The 15,692-nt window shown below is 41.0% G+C and overlaps 2 protein-coding genes across 2 annotated transcripts in view; both read left to right on the top strand.

The window, feature by feature from the left end:
* The window catches only part of pard6gb (par-6 family cell polarity regulator gamma b), a 32,153-nt gene extending 23,154 nt beyond the window's left edge, over positions 1–8,999 (top strand). The window contains exon 3 of the mRNA XM_056400079.1: positions 7,350–8,999. Coding sequence (XP_056256054.1) covers positions 7,350–8,446 — 1,097 coding nt within the window. The 3' untranslated portion in view covers positions 8,447–8,999. The remainder of the gene's footprint in view (positions 1–7,349) is intronic.
* Positions 9,000–11,118: 2,119 nt separating this feature from the next.
* On the top strand, positions 11,119–15,594 carry bloc1s4 (biogenesis of lysosomal organelles complex-1, subunit 4, cappuccino). Its single transcript, XM_056400081.1, has 5 exons — positions 11,119–11,500; positions 13,262–13,333; positions 13,468–13,569; positions 14,214–14,348; positions 14,594–15,594. The coding sequence occupies exons 1-5, from the start codon at positions 11,183–11,185 to the stop codon at positions 14,690–14,692; spliced, it is 726 nt and encodes a 241-aa protein (XP_056256056.1). The 5' UTR covers positions 11,119–11,182; the 3' UTR covers positions 14,693–15,594.
* The last annotated feature ends 98 nt before the right edge of the window (positions 15,595–15,692 follow it).

Here is a 15,692-nt window from a genome sequence, read left to right as displayed (position 1 = left end):
TCCAATGGGGAAGGAGAGGAGACGTCCAAGAATACTGATTGTTTTGGTTCATTCAATACGTTCATATGTGTACGTCTCATTAGAAGGGGCTGCACATGCATTTTATTTTGACAAAGGTGAAAACTTGACATGGCAACTGCAAACGGAACTGCATTAGAAGAGAAAAGCCTCTTTTTTTTTTTTTCTTTTTTTTTTTTTTATTCACTGCAGTTCTGTTACATGGGAAAGAGATGTAGAAAAGTGCTGTTCAGCTCATTTTTCTGTATTTGGATTCGTTTTATGAAACCACTGGAGAGTCATCGTGAAAACCAGCTATTTCTGAACCCCACGCTATGAGGAGGAAAGCGACACAAAGCGCTCTGCATTTCATTAAATCTTGTCTTTTATAATGCAAACACTACCAAAAGAAAAAATGCAAATGGTCAGTAAAGGAGAAAAAATGTTTCAGTGGACACATATGCATACTGTACAGCATTGTACTGGGCTGCCTCGCTTCGTCCTGCATGGCTCTGCTCTGTCATGAGCTGTTTCATCCCGTTCTACTTCATGCTATATTGCTATAAGTGAGGAGGTTCCAGCTTTGTGTGTATGTGTCTATATGTCTATATGTGGGGCCCAGGAATGAAGCCCACTGCTGCAGCATCCAGTGACCTAATGCAAAAGGCAGCAGGGTCGAGCACTATTCACCATTTTCTCTCTCTCTCTCTCTCTCTCTCTCTCTCTCTCTCTCTGTCTGTCTCTCTCTCTCTCTAGTGATTATGGTCTCTCCTGTCACTAAGCACTTTGTCACGCTTGGCCGAAGACCATGATGGGGGCTGGGAGGGGGGGTTGTTGGGGTGCAGGAATGTCACTTGCATAGATGGACTGTAGCTGGATATGCTGTAGACATAGCAACAGGCCAGAGGTGGCTGTCGTTAGAGTATACAGTAGTGAACTGATGAATATAGAGTCAACCTCTCATGCCCTTTTTATCAGCTCTGTGACATGACGTTTTTTACATGAGCTCCTGTTTTTAAATGGCTTATTAGCTTAAGAAGTAGAAGCTTAATCCATACTTAAAGAAATGGTTCAACATTTTGGGAAATTCTACCCAAGAGTCAGACAAGAAGATGATGGCACTTTCATGTCTGTATGCTAAGCTAAGTTAAGTTTCCCTTAATTTGGGGGTTGCATAGTTTTCACTGCGACAGTGACGATAGGTCGATCTGTGCTCAAGATGTTAAGTCTAGCATGTGGCGTATAATTAGAATTTCATGCATGCTTCATATATCTCAATGCCCAACTGTAATGCAGAGTTCTTTGCATGGCCTGATGTCATTGCTTCTGTGAAGCAGTCTGAAAGGATTGTGTGTTTGTGAAGTTCCTCAGCTGGGCTGTGAGTGTCTGGGTCATATCACTGGATAAAAATATCGTTACCAGAGGGGTCGCACCCCTGAGGGGCCACCGCTAAAGCTGTTAGGAGGGTGTTGATGTTGCTGCCTCTAACCCAACTCTCGCATGCACATACCAACAAGGCTTTTCACAGATAAAGTTATGTTTTAAAAAATCAGCAGTAATTGAACACAAGCCTTCTGATTAACAATATAGCACTTGTTAGCGCTTTCAATGGCTAATTGTCATGTTCCTTTTTTTAAATATTTTTTTACAGCTGCTTTGACAGTGACTCCAATCAGCCAATCAGAGGTCAGGGTCGGAGCTTTGTGTGAAGACACATTCAACATGTACTGGCCACTAAGCACAGAGACTTCCATTCATGTACATTAACATTGCATAACATAATACTACAGACACAGCACTGACAAATCATACAAATCAATATGAATTCTGGTTTTAGCTCCAGCAGCTGCTTGCGTTTCTCCTCGTGATGTTCCCTCTGCCAACACTGGTGTACCAAAAATACTTATCGTCCCAACTTTCACAAATTTCCGTGTGAAATATCACAGATGAAGCCGGCCCCACTCACCTCTTCAAACATCATTAGTCTAAACGTCTGTGTTGTTATTATGGTGCCGCTTAGTAGTCTCATACCAGTCATGCTGTGGTGTGGAGCTTTCACTTATGTGAAGCCAGGCGCTAACGCTTGTGTTTGTAACAGTCTACCTTTTCATGTCAGTGCTCACATAGTGGCATGCACATACACACACACACACACACACACACACACAATACAAATTCCCTGTTGATAAATATTATGGTACTGTTTGTGTATTACGCACATTGCATCACACATGTAATTAAGCATAAAAAGAATTTGAGGCACAGTGTAAAAATGGAAGTGTTTTTGTTTTGGTTCATTTCCATCGTCTTTTCAGTCTGTGTTTACAGTTTTGTCGAGTCAGTAGTGAATGTAAGAAGACGTGCCAGGAACAAGTGTGCAGAGCCCTTAATGGCTGATCATAAAACTCTTTAGATTCCTGACTTTTTATGGGAAATGGTGGAAAGCAGTAGGACTTTAAAGGGCCTTCTTTTCACAGCTTTGGTTAACTAGAGGTGGGCTTCAGTGGAACAAAGACTATTTTTCCACTTTTTCCTCTGCTTTGCAAGCTTGAAAACAGCATGGGGCATTCAACAGCAACTGAGAATCACAAAGAAACTAGTTTTCTCCTCTCTGAATGCACCAGGATCACACGAAAGCGCTGCACATTATTTTTTAAATAATTTAAATATGATTGAGTTCAGTTTTCATTAAAGTTAGCACTTAGTGTGGCTGCGAAGAAGATTAGAAATATGCCAATGATCATATGACTTGAACAATATCCTGGCAAGCTTAAATTACCCAGTTGCTTTGGTTCAAAGCAGCCTGTGCTTGTCTTGTGAATGTATGCAGGTCTTCAACCTGTTGGGAGATATCTCCATCTACATTTATCCCCACATTCCTCGAATTTCATGCATACACACACACACACACAACACACACACACACACACACACACACACACACACACACACACACACACACACACTCACACACACACTCACACACACTGCAACACTCTTCAGCAGGGAGTAGAATGTCGAGACACCAAGAAGCCGTCTTTTCACCTCCGACCTCTTTCCCCCGACCTTCCGTGGGTTATGGATTGGAGCCACGTTAGGTGGTGTTTTCTGGTGTCATGGGGTTTCAGCTTCAGTCCAGCTCGAGTATGGAAAAAGTGGCAATGTTGAAATCCCACTGTCAATTTCTGACCCTCTTTCTTTATCCACCAAGCTGTGTCAGAGCTCTCACATTACCCTCACCGATACTCTTTACCACAGATGTTAAATGTTATTTAAGTGAATGAATGTTTTTCCGTCCCTGTCAGCATTTAGCCTCACTATTAGCTGGATTTTTAGTGGAATTCCCTGACCTTAAGTTTCGAACAAACTGAGGTTTAGGGTAAATGCAAACAGCTGGTTTGAGCATGCACACTATATGCACAGTAGGTGTTCCTAGGTTGTGTATCACCTAAACTCATGTTTTATATTCCATCACTGGTCACTAAATTACATTTGGTAATTAATAACAGTGTGGAAATAATGGAGTAACAGCTAATTGAAACAGCAAGTTTTTCTAATAGGCTTTTGTTCTGAGGTGCTGTTGAGCCTGCAGATGCCTGGCAGTGACCCGACAGGCTTTGATCAACGGGTTCACATTGGCTTACCCATAATGCTTCAGTGTAGCTGGGATTAGGGTTGTCAGAAGTTGTTACGATAACCTTTGTGTGATCGGCTGGAACGTGCTCACTTAGTCTAGCCCTGCGCCACAGACCGTGTGTGTGTGTGTGTGTGTGTGTGTGTGTGGTGTGTGTGTGTGTGTGTGTGTGTGTGTGTGTGTGTGTGCGTGCGTGCGTGCGTGCGCGTGTGTGTGTCCCAAACTTGGCACGGCTGAGCTAGGTCTAGAAAGCTTAGACACCTGATAGTTCATTCTTAGCTTCTTTGAAGTAATTAGTGATCTTTATAAAATTGGATTTGGTTTCATTTTTGCAGCTTAAATAACAGAGTAATTTTCTTGCATTATAGGATAATGCAAAATGTGCACCAGTAACAGAGAACATAATGTGCAACTTTGCAATGGAAAAAAACCCTTTTCAGGTTGATGAATGCCCAGCCCTGCAGACAGACATAGACAGACAGGGTTTTGCTGCCACAGCCTGGTTCTATGACTCGACATTTTAATTTGTTTGGCATCTCTAAATACTGTAATCCCATGATGCTCCAGTGGTTTTACTGACCAAGGGAATATGCAGTAGCTTCAGTCATACTTGTTATAGAAGGAATACTGCACATAATGGCTGCAAATAATTATTTTCATCATCAGTTCATCTTAACTGATCAATCATTTGGGGGGGGAAAGGCCAATCACAATGACCTAGAGCCCAAGGTGACATCTTCAACCATCAAAAACCACCAAAGATGTTCAATTAACCATTATTCAAGACAAAGAAAAGCAACACATTCTCACATTTGGAGGAGGTGAATGTTTGACATTTTTGATTGAAATTGGATTCAAATGATTCGTTGATTACCAAAATAGTTGTTGATTAATTTTATCTTTTGAATATTCGATTCACTAATTGTTTAGCTCTTGTGCACTTCAAGGTAATATGTGTAGTATCACGCTCCCCTGAAATATGAGATGACTTCAGGGTTTTCTGAACGTGAACCTGCTCCACCTGAGGTTATTGTCGTCTGAAAGCCTTCCTTCTTTCTTACTTGGCTCGCATTCACATTCTTCCGCAAACTATGTGGCATTACTTGATGTTTTGTAATTATATAGATAGGTTTACATAGACTCTTTAAGATATATTTATTCTGGTGGATTGTAACAAATATGTGTCCTTATTTAGCCAATGCTCAACTTTACTTCAATCTTGCCTCTTCAGCTGTTGCCCTAAGATATATCAAATGCACCACCATCCACATCTTTGCATCTGTAGCTTTCTTTCAACAAATTACAGCAGCATGGGCTTCTTATGGGATTTTGCAAAACAGCTGTGAGACATTACACACAGAAAGCATAATTATAGTTGTATCCATAGGATTTCTGACTGAAAGATCGTCTGTTCTACTAAAGATACTGGTGATGTGGTGGGCTGTGTGGTGTGCCGTTGGTTTCAGTGAGGTGAGGGTGTGGAAGGAGGAGGGTGTTGCACCATAGACCTGTAATGAGACTTTCCCCTCCAATATGGTTCCCATCAGGCAGACTTGCACTTGTGGCTGAAATTCCAGTGCTGCAGCAAAAAGCCTTGTCTGGATTCAATCAAATCAGCTTCTGCCACGACATGCATAGAAAACTAAGAATACCATGCACTATAAGTTTGATGATACTCAGATGCTTTTGCAAAAAAAACATAAAGAATTGTTTAAAAAAAAAAAAAAAAAAGATTTTAAAGCAGTAAAAGTTGATAAGAGGCATTTTCCAAGCCATTTCTTTATCAGGTATTATGTGTTTTTGGCACAGCAGTTTGGCTCGGGTCTGTGAGCACTTGACAACATTATTTCATGCTGTTCCAAGAGACGTCAATCTACTATTTCACTAACACTCATTTATCATTCTTGTTTTTGTCATGTTCCTCATTTTCCTCAATTTAGTCATTGCTAGATCCGTATGTGCACTGTGGTCGGTGTCACTGGCAACCCCCACAAGCTGCTTCTTTTCACCTGACGGCGACATTGAAGCACATACCAAAATTCACACCATTTCCCCCAGATTCACTCCATTTCTTCTCTAACGCTGTAACAAAAACATGCTCCTGCTTAGTCAACATTCTGCTCAGGACGGGCAAGAGGAGGTATTGGAGGAAGACATTTATTATTGAGTCAGCATTGCATAGGGAGTTGTATGGCAGACGTCCGCACTCCTCCAAGGCTGGGGGGACGACTGGCCAGCTGGCTCTGCTCAGAGACTCCATGTTTGTTTTTAGTGTTCTCTCCTTCCACAGTGTACTTTGAAGATGGGACCCTAAATTACAGTGTGCTCACCCATAGACACACACCTCCCCACACACACACACACACACACACACACAATAATTTTATAAAGCAGGTGTCCCACACAGTAGGGCAAAGATGACTCATCGCTGTTACCATGGAAGTGCAGGATACTCCCGCCTGGGGACCCTCACTTCCTGTCACATCAGGCTTTGCTGTGTCCAGATTTCCTGTCTGCCTGAGAAGGGAAGATTAGAGAGCTATCATGTTTTTTTGTGTGTTTTTTTTTATTGTTTGTTTGTTTGTTTGTTTGTTTTTAACAAGGAGCACACATATGTGACTGTTACTTTGCCAGAACCACAACTCAATGAACACATTTAGTCAGGTTTTCTTAGGTGACATCTTATTTCACCTTACTTCATTCCACTCTTCGCTAAGCCTCAATCCACCCTCCTTTATTTTATCTGAGCGAGTGCATGAGCATGTTTGTCAGCGGATATGTTGTTATGAAGAAGTCTCTCTCTTACTGCGAGGGTGATCTAGTCCTCCCATGAAGGTTTTCATTGTTTCACTGATTGCTCTAAATCTCTGGTTGGAAACATCATGCTTTAACTGAGATTACCACACTGATCTTCCCTCACAGCTCATTCTTTCCACAATGTATTGTCTTGTCTTCCTTTGAGTTCACTCTCAGGTTAAGCTAGAGGAGCGCTGAAGACTTTTTCCAGTAGTATAACTGGAAGAACAATCGGTATTTCTCTGTCTGTCAAGTTTTGTTTGTACTGAGGATAGTACATATATGTGCCTTTTGTATCTGAGTGCAGAAATGCACACTGGGAATCCCTACAGCTGCCTGGTAGCAGAAGGGTGGGTCACCTCTGTCAGCACAGACAGGAATGCTCTGCACACTCAGCATTTTATCTCAACATGCACACACACAGGGCGTCTCAGTAGTAGGAGTATGTGAATATAGTTGACATGCTCACATGTCATTTTTCATACATAGTTGGACTCATCATTCTAAAAGGGACACAGTTAAGCACTAAACCAGCAACTACTCAAGTCTTGTTTATGGTTCCGATAATAAAAACTGTGTTAATGTCACATGTGGAATAAAATCTGTTTAAATGATTAACAGGTCTCTTGCAGGAAAATTCTTTTCAAGCACATCTGTGCATAGTTTGAAGAAAGGTTCTCGAGCCTGAGAGGCAGGTGGTTTGATTTAAAGGTGTGTTCATGAGTACAGGTTTTGTAGTTTTAGTATGGAAACTTTTCTGTTGTCAGTTTATTTTAACTTTCCATATCCTACTCTCTCAAACTACTCGGGTATTAGACGTCAAAAGCGCATGTCTGTTTTCAACCTGTGCTGCATATTAATAATAATGAAACCTGTGCACTCATTGCTTTCTGTTTCTCTGTCTCCTTTCGTTTCTTTGCAGAGGAGGCCGACTATGCTAACTTTGGCATGAACACAATAACACGTAAGAAGAAGGCAGTGGTCGCACTGCGCAACAACGACGTCAACCGCAAGCGGCCACAGATCCGCATTGGCATGCCTCAGGACTTCCGCCCCGTCTCCTCCATCATTGACGTGGATATCTTACCTGAATCTCACCGTCGTGTCCGTCTGTATCGTCATGGCTCAGACAAACCCTTGGGTTTTTACATCCGAGATGGAACCAGCGTACGGGTGACACCACATGGGCTGGAGAAAGTCCCCGGCATCTTCATATCCCGGCTGGTGCCTGGAGGGTTGGCAGAAAGCACCGGACTGCTGGCAGTTAACGATGAGGTCTTGGAGGTGAACGGCATCGAAGTGACTGGAAAGTCCTTGGATCAGGTAACCGATATGATGATCGCCAACAGCCACAACCTGATCGTGACGGTCAAGCCGGTGAACCAGCGCAACAACGTGGTCCGCAGCAGCAGGATCTCAGGCAGCTCAGGTCAATCGTCTGATAGCAGCGGATCGACTGGTTACCCAAGTTTGTCAGTGGCCTCAGTGGGAGTGATGTCCTCCGGAGCACATGGGTACCAAGACGACCTGGAGAGTGACGAAGAGGCAGATATCGTCATTGAAAACAGCCTCAAGCGGCCGTCTCAGAGGTCCAATGCTTCCCTGGCGTCCAGTGTTTCGCGCACACATCAGCAGCCACCAACAACATTGTCAGGCCCGGCAGCACCTCCCAGCCCCCCCACACGTCCTTCATCGGTAGTCTCAACTGCCTCCTTCCACACCCAGCCGAGCCTCAACGGAGGGTCCCACCACCACCACCAACACCACCAACACCACCACCACCAACAACAACACAGCAGCCTCAGCTACCAGCTCCACAGAGACCTGAACCTTCAGCACCAACAGTCCCAGCACAGTCACCACCACGTACAGCCCCCGCATCACAGTAGCAACCCAGCCCTCCGCCACAGCAACGGCAGCCTGCACAAAATCCTCAGCTCTCTGAAAACGGACCCACGAAACAGTCTTGCGCTGCCCAGGGGAGGGGTGGAGGAGGATGGCACCGTCATTACCCTATAATACTGATAAACACACACTCAGAGACATAAACATCCCAAACTGCTCAGAGACTTAAACTGGAACAGCAGGCCGGATACATATGAGCGCAAGTGAGTTTTGTCAGATACTAATTTTGTAACTTCTGTTTGTTTTTTTTTTTTTACAAGATAATTGATAACAGGAAGTTACAAAACCAGGAAACAAGGAAAATGTATTGTATATATTTCTTGTATTTTTAAAGTTGTTTTTGTCTTACATGAAAAGATTTGTACGTATGTATGTAATAAGCATCAGAACAAATAACTGTTTTTAGGCGAGTCCACTGTATCCTAGAGTTCTGAATGTGCCTACAGCCGATATCTTCTGTTAGTGACCACTTTTATTAAGATCCTTTCATTCTTATTACTGGGACCAACTTGGGGTTGCTTATGGATGTTTTTAAAGAGTAAATCTATATTTCTTATATTCTGATAAATGCTGTGTAGAGTATGATTTTTTTTTAATAGTTCTTTTATGCATTGATGATTGTGATCAAAACCTTGTATCTGTTCCAATAAATTATTCTGTCTCACAACTTTGCAAACAAGACATGTGATGATTTGGTCCAGCATATAGGGGCTACGTGTGGATGGGTTTTTTTTAGTGTATATGTCCACATTTTAGTTTTTTACAACAGAAAATAGTCAGTGATGTATCATGACTTGTAAAGGACACTTGAGTCAAAAAATATTCTATTTATCTCAGTTTATTCTCAATTCAGTCCCCCAATTCCTTCAAAGTTGTTGGTGCTTAAATTTGATGTAATTTCATTTGCTTCACCAAACTTTTGTGGCAAAGAAAAATGTTGTCTACTAAACATGCAGTGGATGCAGCTTTAATTCAATATTAATTTGCCCAGTTTAGCTTGACTGGGTTTTAGAGGGAAACCTATCTAAAACAACACATTACATCTACTTTAGGTTTCAGACCCTCAGGAGAAAATTCAGAAGCTCTTTTCTAGACTCACTGCTGAATCAACAGAACAAATAATCATGGCTGTGACTGATCCATCATGTCTTCACCAACAGCAGCATCTGGGAGACTGGAAATGCATAACCATAAAAGGTGTGACTTTGTTTTGGTTTTTTGGGGTTTGTTTTAATTACTGGCTGTGCTATTACCATTCTGCAGCTAAAGCAAAACTATGAAGATATTTTCATCTCAGTACTTACAGCGAACTAGGTCAAACCACACTGATTACTTACAATGTGATGATTCTAAGACGACGAACAAGTGTGCTACAAGAGCATTTTCATTGTCACTTCACCCCAAACATGCAAATCTGCATCTTAATGCAACATGATCATGCCATTTGGAGGCAATAATCAGGTTGAGTGGAAGTGGGTAAGACACAAAGATCAAGTTTCAACACACAAATGATTTTCTGTAGACATCACAAGGTGAAAACAATAGAGTTTGAAGGTCAGATTTCCCCTTTCCAGACACAATCATTCTTTATCATCCTCCAGCTGTTGGATAGAGCCAATATATCTGACCTGGACATGCAGAAGGAATGCAGCATTGTCCTGAGTCACAGGCCTTCCAGCAGCAACAAGCTCCTTTCACCTCTCTGCTAATGAATGTGTGTCTGTTGTGTTTACTCAGCATGCCACACACCTCAAACAGCTAACAGATCATTGACACCCAGCTGGTCGACTTTGATTGTAGTATGCACTGCTAGACAGCAGATTGTAGGATTAAAGGGGGACCCCAAATCCTGACAGTCATACAAACGATCTTTGCTATCAGTGACTTAACACTGAACTCTCAAACATGAGGCTGCTTAGTGATGATCATTTTGCAATTCAGGGATTAATAGACTGATTAACACTGACAAATTCTTGGTAGATCTATCAAATTTTAAATTTACAACATTGGAGTTGGGAGGAACATTTTAAATTTAAAGTGGAAAAAATACTCCAGCAGACCAGCCATTTTATTCCACCAATGTGATTCTTATACCTGCCCATGTCTAAATGCATGTAATGTAATTCATTCTATTAGATATTTTGCATGTTATAGTTTATGCATCAGACCTGTGCAGACAACTGAAGTCCATTGCCATGCAGTAATTCTGTCTGCCATCTGCTGGCCAAGATTGCAATGACAGTATGTCATGAAATGTCCAATGCGCGGAATGAAAATCAGTCTCACGCAATATTCACGTTTGCCTTGTATAATTGATTGGACAACAATTTCTTACCACGAGTCATTAATGGTTGTGAGTTGAATGTGTAAAAATACCGTCTGTAATAATGACATGAAAAGACTTTCCAAACTATCAGACACATCACCACCATTTTGTGCCTCTCCTTTTTCAAAAGTAATGTTAGCAGATTATTAGTATGATGTCTTTTGACATACTAATAAACGACGTTTCAGTCAAATTCACGGTCCATGTATTACATGGTTTTGTCTTTCACTTTTGATGGTGCTTCCCTATTGTATATTTATGTCGCAGTGCTTGTGATTATCTTTCTGTGTTTGATTTGCTCAGGGTTTAAAAGCGTATCTTTTGTTTTTTACTTCAAATCTACGTGTACCTGTAATATACATTACAGTCTACAGTGGTCAATAAGTACAAAGTTTTTCAACGCTTTATTGTACGGTACACTGTTTTTGACTCTTACGAGCCACCGTCGGCTGCACAACACACGTGATCTAGTCAGTCAGTTGACAGGGCAAAACACGGCAGGAGACGCGAGAAAGAGAGGAGACATGGACCATCATCAGATTGACAGGGTGGGCCTCTTGTCTCCCCTGGAGGAGTCCAGCGCCGAAATAAGCAGAGACAGCGGCATCGTCTCCCAAAGTGCGAGCAGTTTGTCCATGGTGAGCGAAATCCTCAGCAGCGGCACGGTGTCGCAGAGCCCCAGCTTCGGCGCGGTAGCTAACGTTATCCCTCAAAGCCCGAGCCTCAACGAAGCAGCAGAGCCCGGGACGACCGACCAGCACGACTCGGAGCAGGACGACGAGGTCCTGAGACACACCGCCCTCAGCTACTCCAACTACATCAGAGCGACAGCTGGAGAAGAGGTTTGTGCTGTTGGTTTTTACACAAAAGAGACAGTCGCCAGGTCATGTGCGGACTAATTAGCTACTTCACGTTAGCTCTTTGTGGTATCACTTTCTGAAAAGGCGACAGATTGTTTGTAAACTGTAATTAATGGAATTATCAATGTTAATAAATAATTCCTAATCTTTTATAGATAAGTTGTAAGCAATTAGATAAGAACAGCTTTTGGGTTGCCAGATTGTGGAAAACCCTCCTTCAGCATGACACTTTGTTTTCGTAGCTCTTTAATTCGTTGGTGAGACCCCTGCAACGGGCTGTTTGACCACCTCCCCTCTGGAAAAGGGCTGAAGGACATTTGGACCAAAATCTATTTATAAAGTGCTTATTTACATTTGCACATGCAGACTTGATGGACTGTTGAACCCACAATTCATAATTGCAGGTGCCTGACTAACACGTTCAAATGGCGGGGGGGAAACCCAAGACGCTGTATTGCCTTGTATAATTGATTGGACAACAATGCCTAACTAACGTTTTAACTGCAAACCTGATGACTTATTAGCTTGATTTTTACCAACATTTATAACTTCATTATAACTAAATAGATACACACAACCATGTTATTACCTGAACATGTGATATGAATACAGCACACTGTACACACACACACACAAGAGTTTTTATTCAAGATTGGGAACTTCTGAACTTGAATGTAATAAAATCTGCTCTTATCATCAACGTTTCACATCTGCTGTATTGTTCTCACTACATTTGTACACTAAGTTTTACATTCAGATCAACAGTGGTCAAATTCAGTGAATGAGTCGATCAATGGCTATAGTATCATGAGTCTGTAAAGAGTCTTCCCATCTTTATAGAATTACAACAATACATTTCTATAGTACTCTTTGAAATGTTTTTATTACTTTAAAACAAACTCTATAGTATTTAAAGCAAAATTATTATTTGATAAGCCAAATGTGTTGCATGTTTCATTTCATTTTTGAAGAACCAATCTCGTTTGAGATGTCGTCTTTCGTCTTCCTGTTAATATAATGTGATGAGGTGCAATCAGATTGATTCAAAGTATATCCATTGTCAGAAAAATGAAGGGTCCACTGCACAATGACTGTTTAAAGTTATTTCTTATCTTTCTCAAGTCATTCCAGGCTTAAGTTCAAGTGAAGTCACAAATAATTGTAGTTAAAGTCAAAACTGAGTTGTCAGATTTCTCTCCCGAGACCGATTTGAAACCAGGCCATGTGACTTGTGTCCACACTTCTTTTTTCTGGCCCTATAGTCAAATAAAACTTGTTTATAATATCACACACTTTAACAGTCTGAGCCCGCAGACTTTGTCAACTCCAAAAAGTGTCAGTTGTCTTCAGCTTAAGGAGAGGAGTGTTCTGTATTTGTAGTTACTGACTGTATGATGGCTGACCGACCAGCTCACTGTCACTCCTGAGTTGACATTAACTGGATCAGCATGATACCTGGCAATTTATAAAATGAGCTAGCGGGCTCTGTAGGAAGACAAAGGCCCCTGTGTTTTTGGCCATGGGGTCCTTTCTGACACAATTTAAAGGGATTTGATTGAATTCCAGCCTAAACAGGCGCATAGGACTGAATTTGAAGTGCACAAAAACTGTCAACTAAGTCCCCAGCTGCCTCATTTCATTCAATGTGTAATCGGTGGCTTTAGGTTCAGCAGGTCAGGTCAAGTCATAGTTTGTATGTGTGTAACATTTAACAAAGTTTTCTTTAAATTATCTCTCCTCTAGATCCTGTGCTTGGAAAAGAGCTTGGAAGAAATGCTGACCAGAGTCGATGAGTTTGTTGGAATGCTGGACATGGTAAGCTAGGTCAGGCTGTGAAACAGTGAAAGATTGTGTCTTATTATTAAGATTGTTATGAGTGCACTGTATCTCATTTTTTATTGAATTAAATGCATATTTGTCTCTTGTCTCCTTTCATGATTTGTCTCCAGATCCGTAATGACACTTCCCAGATAGTGAATGAAAACCTACCTCAAATCCAGCAGAAGTCTGATGAAATGAGACAAATATACAGAAGAATTGATAAGTTAGAGGTAAGTGATCATTTTAACTTTGTGAGGTTGAAAGGGTCAGTACTGCTTCATACAAAATACAGTGCTTTTGTAATATACAATTGATCTAGTGAATGGCATCCTGTGAGCAAAGCAGACTGTAAACTACTCCATTAAGGACTGTTAAATCAATGTAACATGAAACCTATGATGTAATTTGATGAAAATAAGATTTGTGCAAAGTGTTTTTTTATTATTACGTATACGATATATCCTCATCACAAAAGGAGAAAGTGTTAGAAATACTGCGAACTAGTCAGTTTTCCGTGTTGGCCACTTCCTATTTTCTTCTATCAAAAATGGAAGTAAACAATGGTTTTGGAGTGCAGTATGCTCTTGTTTTCAAAGGCTAATATTGTCACACACACTGAGTAGATAACTGAGACAGAAGCCAACTAGCCAATACATAAACGTATTAATTGTAAGCCTCCGCTTTTTGGTTAGGTATGAAATCTTTGGTTTTATTTGTTCTTTGTCCTTTCCTCATGTAAAGGGCCTTCTTGGTTATATTCACAATTTTTTTACAAAACACTTAGTTTTTTACAAAATATTCGCAAAATGCTAAATAATTTTGCCAAGAATCTTGGAGAAAGAGTTTTGCCATGTTATGCCTGGTGTGCCTACAGGCGTTTGTAAAGATGGTGGGAGCCAATGTCAGCGCCATGGAGGAGCAAGTCACACAGGCAGAGGGAGAGCTAGGAACACTACCTGGTGCTTTCAAGAAGATCCTTCGCACAATGAGTGTCCCAGGCTTCTTAAATGTAAGAGCTCCCTCATGTGCCTGGAATATGTAGTTTTACATTGTCAGTTTTGTTTGTTAGTATCTATGAATTTTATGTGTTCCTGTGTTAATTCTGACGGTAAACGGTGAACTATGGTGTGAAATAGTCTTTTGTACCACTGACTTGAACATGCCTGAGACCCTTTCTTAGTTAGCATATTTGAAATTGTTCTCAAGGGTGTACTATTGGACAATTAAGATTCATTTGTGTGTTTTCATTGACAGAAACCAGCCAGCCCAAGAAGACCAGCACCACATCAGCGTCAAGAGATCCCCAGTGTGTTTCGGACAGATGATTATTTCACATCACAGCCAGAACAGTGACACGCTAGAACATTTAACTTAACATAACTTGGTCTAACCTCAGAGGCCTATTTGGGTGAAACTGTAGAGACAACTTTTACTGCCATCCATTGCAAGAGGATCTATTGGTACAGCGGCCTCAACAAAGCAATAGTAGCCTTTCTGAACAAGTCACTGGAAGTCAAGTGCGTGAAGACACTTTTTAGTGTCCTGGCAGCAACAAGCACTGAACTGTAGCAAAATGATTTTAAAAGTGCCTAAATGGGTCTTCTTTCTGTCAGTCTTGTTTTCAACAGTTGTGAAGAAAACAATGTCAGCTGTTAAATGTGACAAGTCAGGAAGACAAAGTCATCCCACTGTAAAGAAGGTACAATAGGAGGACCTGTAAACATCTAAAGATGTATTACACGAAGAATTAACCCAGCGTTTTTTTATAAATTACATTCCTGTTACTGGCATTTGTAAAAAACCTGCACGCTGTTATGAATTAATTTGTATTTCTAATATCTCATCACTCTCCCCAAGCAATATTGATCTCATCCAGTTAAGCATTTAATGTCTTCCACTTCAAAATATTCACTTAATTGCAAGCCTGACTTTACCGACTATGGATGACAGTTGCCCCAATGATGTGGGGCTATATTTAATGGCACCTTTTAAAAAAAGAAAAAAAAAGAAGCACACTATTGATAAATTGTATTCGTTTCACAAGTCCAACTATCTGATGAATCATAGTCTGGGCCAGTGATGAAGATGTGATGTGGCCCTTACCCTTCGAACAAGGTTTAATGAGTAATGGTCGCAGTGGTGATTCGTTATTGGATTAATTATTTGCCAAAATAGCTAGGAATAAAGATGTTTCATTTACAGTTTGATTTTGCATTACGTTTTTAAAATAATCATTAAAGTTTTATTTGAGACAATTCTTTGTTGCATGTCCCATTATTTGTAAGTTCTCTCAGTTTGGTCATAATGGTTTTATATTTTAATTAGTCCATAGATTGTATCAAAGTGTATATAC

Source organism: Seriola aureovittata, chromosome 16 (assembly GCF_021018895.1).
Source record: "Seriola aureovittata isolate HTS-2021-v1 ecotype China chromosome 16, ASM2101889v1, whole genome shotgun sequence".
NCBI classification, from domain to species: domain Eukaryota; kingdom Metazoa; phylum Chordata; class Actinopteri; order Carangiformes; family Carangidae; genus Seriola; species Seriola aureovittata.
This window is presented reverse-complemented; position numbering and strand designations above follow the sequence as displayed.